The following is a 7,374-nucleotide window of genomic DNA, read 5'->3' on the forward strand; positions in this document are numbered from 1 at the left end:
GGGAGACCACCAATTAATACTAAATGTGAGCAAACTAACACTAAAACAAATCCCAAGGAATAGAATCAGAACAGAAAGGCCCTTTTCATAATAGACCTTATTCAGGATCAGGAGATTCAAACTTGGAAGCAGTCCTTTGATTCTTCTGAATTGCACAATAGGGGAGCCCATATTATACAAAATAGAGTTTAGGCAGCTGAGAGACCTGGTAAATATAATGCAAGTGAAGGTTCCTTCTACCTCAATGTATGTCAGAGAATATTTGCACTGAACAACCTTATGAATTGAATGAATATTGGAAAATCTCCACAAATTGTTTCTCAGCTATTTGGAAAATACAGCAGACAAAAAAAGTGCCTTTATACATTAATGAGTTTGAAATTTTCCCTTTAGGAATGAAGAACCCACAAAACGTCAGAAAACTCATTCCACAGAGAAAACTTATAAATGTAAAGAATGTAAAAAGTCCTTCTGCCAGAAGTCTGCCTTCACAGTACATCAGCATACTCATTTAAAGGACAAACACAGTGAATGTGGGAAATCTGTTTCTAGGAATGGAGACCTCACAATACAACCGAAGCCTCAAGCCAGAGAGAAATCCTATGAATGTAAAGAATGTAAGAAAACTTTCTACCACCTGTCATCTCTCAGTAGACATTTAAGAACTCATGCAGGGGAGAAACCATATGAATGTAATCAGTGTGAGAAATCCTTTTACCAGAAGCCACATCTTGTAGAACATCAGAAAACACACACAGGAGAGAAACCCTATGAATGTACTGAGTGTGGGAAGTTCTTCTATGTTAAGGCCTACCTCATGGTACATCAGAAAACACACACAGGAGAGAAACCATATGAATGTAAGGAATGTGGCAAATCCTTTTCCCAGAAATCACACCTCACAGTACATCAGAGAACACATACTGGAGAGAAACCCTATAAATGTAAGGAATGTGGGAAATTATTCTCTAGAAATTCACACCTCAAAACTCATCAGAGAACACACACAGGAGAGAAACCCTATGAATGTAAGGAATGTGGGAAATGTTTCTACCAGAAGTCAGCCCTCACAGTACATCAGCGAACTCACACAGGGGAAAAACCCTTTGAATGTAATAAATGTGGAAAAAACTTTTACTATAAATCAGACCTCACTAAACATCAGAGAAAGCATACAGGGGAGAAGCCCTATGAATGTCATGAATGCGGTAAATCTTTCTCTGTTAATTCAGTCCTCAGATTACATCAAAGGACTCACACAGGAGAGAAACCCTATGAATGTAAGGAATGTGGGAAATCCTTCTCCCAGAAGTCACATTTTATCATACATCAGAGAAAACACACAGGGGAGAAACCCTATGAATGTCAGGAGTGTAGGAAAACTTTTATCCAGAAATCAAAACTCACTGCACATCAGAAGACACACACAGAGGGAAAAAGTTTATAAATAGTTATGAATTGGGAAATTCTTGTCTGATTCACCCTTCAGAATATTCAGATAATTCACAGAAGACCTTATGAATATTGTTGATATGGGAAAATTTGAGCCACAATCTTCCTTCACACATAGGATATACACAGAAATTATGTAAATGTATTAGGGAAAAAATTTTTTACCATATGTCAGACTACTGCATATCAGACACCATAGATGGCAGAACCCCAAGAAATTGTAAAACATGAAGGAAACCTTTCAGAAGTCATACTATATTGTACAATGTTGCAATCACCCAGGAAAGAAATCCTACAGATAAAATGAATGTTAGGAAATTTCTGTCAGGAGCAGCTATCACTAGCTATCCAAAAGTTCACATGAAGGAGAAACTCTATCAGTATTTTGGGCATCCAGAAATGTTTTTACATCAGCTGGACACAACTGAGAGTACTCACAGAGGATGACTGCAAAGATTGTGACAGATACAGAGGCTTTTTCAAGAAGTATGTTTCAGTGAATGTCAGATCATTAAAACTGGGAGAGAACCTTTATAGATATATTAGATATATGAAAGTTTTCTTAACAAAATTTCAAAAAGAACCTGTACTGAGGGAAAGTTATACTAGAAGTCATGTTACAGAGATCTGATTGCAAGTTATTTTTTAAAGAAAGCAAATGTCTACATATATGAAGCACAAGTGAATAACCAGGTGACATCATTAAACACGTGAAGAATCTGTTAGTGTGCAGGACTTGTGTGTGTTAGTGTGCTATAAAACACAGACTATGATGTTTATGTGCATGTGGAAACCATACATAATTGTACATAGGAAAATATGTAACTTTAGTTCAATACCTTTCATGTATGTGAACATTTTCACATTAAGTCTCAGCACTGACTCCTGTTAATATAATGTTTATTTTAGTGTAATATTCTTTTAAAATTATAGTGCATCTTTTTCTATTTCCTGGCATTTAAAAATAGATATAAACATTGTTACTGAATTAATCCTTCAGAAAGAACTAAAGATGGTTTTGTAAAATTTTCAACCATGTCATGGTCAGCCAAATTTTACATTAGGGAGATTTACATTACATTTATAGGAAATGCCTGAGTTTATTTTTAAAAACACTACACAACAAAAACAGATACTACAATGAAGAAATACTATTCACCCTACTCTGAATGTTTTCACAGGATGCAGAGCCATCTGCTTCTGTGTTTCGTATGAGTCCTAAATGTTCTTCACTACTTGTACAGTGGTCAGGAGTGTAGAAACCTACTGCCTAGGCTCAGATTCCAGCTTGGTACATACCACTTAACCTCTCTGTGCCTCAGTTTCCTTCTCTATAAAAGAGAATTAATAGTGTGTTAGGGTTGCTGTGAGGTATAAATGAGTTAATATTTTTAAGCACTTAGAATAGTATCTGTGATACAAGAAAAAGATGTGTGTTAGATATCATCATTATAACTAGTATTTCTTGAACCATGCTTTAAAAAAAATGTTTGGCCACCAACATCCATCCCCACATTATGCTGTAGCGCCTTGTTCAGTTTGGCTATATATTTTCCCTCAGGCATTCAGATCTTGCCCACTGCCCAGTTTAGTAGCCTGCAAAGCAAAGACTGGTTTTACATTTCTAAATGGTTGGATGAAATATTTTGTGACATGTGAATATTAAACTGATATTTCACTGTCCATAAATAGAGGCTTATTATAACACTAATACAATCAATTCTGTTTTGCCTGTGGCTGGCCTTCACACTACAAGAGCAGAGTTGAATAGTTTTGACAGAGACCATAGAGCCCACAAAGCCTAAGATAGTTACTATCTGGCATTTTACAAAGTTAGGCTTTTCTGTTACAGCTGAAAACATAATGTAGAGGTGTACTTTTATGTATGTTATGTGTCAGAAATGATGTATACAGAAATTTAAGGTGGGAGGTTTTTGTGCTTATACTTATTTTGTGCATTTATGTTAAAAACCTAAGCATTAGTATTTTCCTCTTAAGTGTGTTTTAGTTATGAATTGTCATAAACTCAAAATAAATTTTCTGATGGAATGTAGCAGTAAATGTGTGAAATAAATGCCTAAGTTGTTAACTAATCCCTACCCACAGTATTCCTTTATTTTCTTCCAAGTCAATGGTGAGTTTCTCCTGTATCATTTTATAATTTTCTCACTATCCCATAATAAAACATCATCTTTATGTCATGTAGAACTACCATGATCCAATAACACAAATGTTGTACACTCAACAATTTTTTAACCCATACTATGTACCATGTGCTATTCTTGGCATAGGTTTATTTCAGTGAACAAAAGAAAACTCCATGCCCTCATGGATGATTTATTCTAATTAGATAGGGTGGGGGTAAAAAGTAAGAGACCTGTTATGATTGATTGTAATAAGTTTTAGGAAAAAAAATCCTAAGAAAGAAAGCTACAGAATTGATGGGATTGGGAGGCATTCCTACAGTGTTTCGTCGAGGAAGCCCTCATTGACCTTAAACTTGAGAAAAAACTTAAAGGGTATAAGGGGATAAGCTCTATCAAATTTTAAAAAATCCATATCCTGGGCAAAAACACTAAAGACAGAAGAAAAAGCATTTAGTATATACATATACAATTGAACAAGTATATATCCTAAAATTTTTCTAGAAAGAAGACCCTAACTACTTATAATGCATTTATATTCTATTCCAGCCTTGTATATAAAAAGTTTGCCAAATTCAAAGAATTTCAGAACCGACTAATAGGTGTTATCCCAGACTTCTAAAAACAATTAAACAATGTGGCAGAGCTCTAAAATTTTATAAGGTTTATCTTTCATCCTCTTACATGCATGTGTCTAAATAAGGTGTCCAAAGCATTTCCTACTTCCTGCTCACCAGCTCTAATTAGCATGATGACATAAAGATGACAGATTAACTTGCTGTTCTAGAGGATGTAAAGAGGATGAAGGTCCCAAAAGATTGTACTGTGACACAGAGAAGGTATGTAACATGGTCAAAGACTTGGCTCTCCAGTCTTTCATAATAAATCTATTCCACCATGCCAAATTTCTGAGCCTCATGGCTTGTTTCATCTAAGGCAGCTCCACAACTTCTATCTCAACCTAGGCTATTATTAAGTTCAAATTTTAAGAAGCCAACCCAGTAGTATATATAATGACTTGTTTCAGATGTCCAAGTGAAAAAAAATTAAATTCTAAGTTAAAGGAGAATATACCCATATAAATATGCTCCCTCATATCCAGCATTTTATCTTATACTCTTATCCAATATCCTCATGATCCCCTACTAGTCTGATTTCTCTGGTGATCAGCACTTACTAGCGATGTCAAAAAGCTCTTCTGGTGAGTAAGTTAACTTTACAAGAGATTGTATTTTCCCACTTTAGGCTATGCTGAGAACTAAACTTAGCTATTGGTCTAAAGATCAATGAAAGGAAGTCTGCTTCTTTTTAGGAGGACTAAGCTTAACAGTCCCACAGATTAACTCAGGGAAAGAAATAATGAAACACCCCTCAATACCCCAAAAAACTAGCATGGGTGTTTCCCATTTTTGTGGCTTGGTCCACAAGGCAGCTATATTCACAAGAGCAGTAAAATTCTGATAGAAAGTATACCATCTTTCTGGCTGAATGAACCTGGTGATGGAGCCCAGAGCAACAAGGACAGACTACTGGAGAGTGAGAGAGGAATCCTAAAAAAGGGAAAACCAGAGAAAACGAACACCAAATTCTGTGTATTAACTCTTCCCAAGACTCTGGTCTCTGATCTACACATGTACAGAATAGATGACAGTCTGAACATTTATTTGAGCTACTACCTGCTGCAAGTGAGATAGTTTTTCAGTTTGAGTCTACCCAAGTGATTGATTTCCTAGTAACATAAAATCATCCAGAGGAATAATAGAATCAAGAGTAACCACAAAGTAACATTTAAATGTGTAGAATACAATGTAGAACTACTCAGCATATGAACCAAGAAAATGTAATTCATACTCAAGGGAAAAGATGACCAACAAAAGCCAACACCAAGATCACTCAGTGTTGGAATTGTCGAGAATAACTTTAAAGTGTCCATTACACCACATTCAATGAAATTAAAAAACAAACACTCATAATGAGTGAAAAAATAGGAAACCTAGCAATAAGTAGAAATTATTTAAAGTTCCAATTGGAAATTTTGAACAGAAAAATACAAAACTTGAAATTAAAATTTCACTGGATGGACTTAACAGCAGAAAAGAAATGGCAAAGGAAAGTTTCCATGAATTTGAAGAAAAATAAATGAAAATATGGTATTTAAAGAAGGGATAATAGGAACAAATACTGTAAAAAATATATATATAAGACCTGTCGGGACCACATCAAAAGATCTAACAAAAGGTGGAATTGGAGTCCCAGAAGTAGAGAACTGTACAAAAAAAATTCCACATGGAATAAATATATAGAAAAGCCAATCTAAACATATGAGCCAAACTGCTATAAAGAAAAGGTGAATAAGGAGAAAACATTTAATATATTGAGACGTATTATACTCAAAGCCTCAATAATCTGAATATCCAAAGAATCCTCATCAGAAACCAGGGAAGCAACATCTTTTTAAGGGCTGAACAACAACAACAAAATAAGAAAAAGGCCATCCAGAATTGTACATACAGCAAAAGAGAGCATCAGAAACAGTAAATATTTCAATGAATATGAAGACTATTTTTTCTCTTAATTTTTTGGAGAAACACATGACCGTTTAAAGCAAAAAAATATATTATACTGTACTGGGTTTATCCCACAAATTTTGATGTGATATATAATTTCATTTACTTCAAAATACTTTAAATTTTCTCATGAGACTTATTCTTTAAAATATGTGTTTAGAAATACATTGTAAATTTTTGAATTTTCTGGCTATGTTTGTTATTGATATCTAGTTTATTTCCTTGTGTTCTGGAATTATACTTTGATATCCATTCTTTGGTTTGTCAAGGTATATTTTATAGCCCAGAATGTGATCTGTCTTGATGAATGTTCCATATAAGTTTGAGAATGTGTATTCTGCTGTTGTTAGATAAAGTAATCTACAAATGTCAATTAGATAGTTAGATCCTATAAACTTACTGACTTTCTGCCTGTTAGAACTATTAATTAGTGATAGAGGGGTGTTGAAGTCTCAATTCGTATAGCTACTCCAGCTTACTTATAATCAGTGTTAACATGGTGTATCTTTCTCTAGCACTTGATTTTTAATTTATCTGTGTCTTCATATTTAAAATGGGATGTCTGTAGAAAACATACAGCTGGGTCTTAGTTTTACTGTCCACTCTGATAGTTTCTTTCAATTTGTGTATCAAGACCACTCATGTTTAAAGTTATTATTAATACAGTTGGATTAACATCCACCACATATGCAACTGTTTTCCACTTGTCCCCTTGTTCTTTCTTCCACTTTTTTGTCTTCTCTATTAACTGAGCATTTTGTATTGTTTTCTCTTTCTTAGAGTATCAATTATACTTTTTATTGATTTCCTAATTTAAAAAAAATATAGGCTTTTTTTTAGAGACAGTTCTAGAGCAGGTTCAGAGCACAACTGAATAGAAAGTAGAGATCTCTCATATATGGCCTGCCCCCACATACATAGAGCCTTCCTGTCCATCAGCATCTCCCCTGACCTCCACAGAGTGGTATATTATAATTCTTAAATTAATGAGTCTACATTGGCACATCATTTTCACTCAAAATCCAGAGTTTATGTTGGGGTTCACTCCTGTTATATTATCTATGGGTTTTGACAAATGTATAATGACATATATCCACCATTATCATGCAGAATAGCTTCACTGCCCTACTAATCTTCCATGTTCCACCTACTTGGCCCACACTCCCTCTCTCAATCCACAGCAAACACTGATACTTTTATGGTCTCCAGAT

The 7,374-nt window shown here is 34.6% G+C and overlaps 1 protein-coding gene across 2 annotated transcripts in view; it reads left to right on the forward strand.

Annotated features, from left to right (window-relative positions):
• The window catches only part of ZNF485 (zinc finger protein 485), a 36,861-nt gene extending 33,356 nt beyond the window's left edge, over positions 1–3,505 (forward strand). For both annotated transcript variants that reach the window (XM_057505795.1, XM_036919388.2), the window contains one exon: positions 394–3,505. In XM_057505795.1, the coding sequence (XP_057361778.1) occupies positions 394–1,447 (1,054 nt within the window). In that variant the 3' untranslated portion in view covers positions 1,448–3,505. The remainder of the gene's footprint in view (positions 1–393) is intronic.
• The last annotated feature ends 3,869 nt before the right edge of the window (positions 3,506–7,374 follow it).

The sequence above is a fragment of the Manis pentadactyla genome, chromosome 8 (genome assembly GCF_030020395.1).
Source record: "Manis pentadactyla isolate mManPen7 chromosome 8, mManPen7.hap1, whole genome shotgun sequence".
NCBI classification, from domain to species: Eukaryota; Metazoa; Chordata; class Mammalia; order Pholidota; family Manidae; genus Manis; species Manis pentadactyla.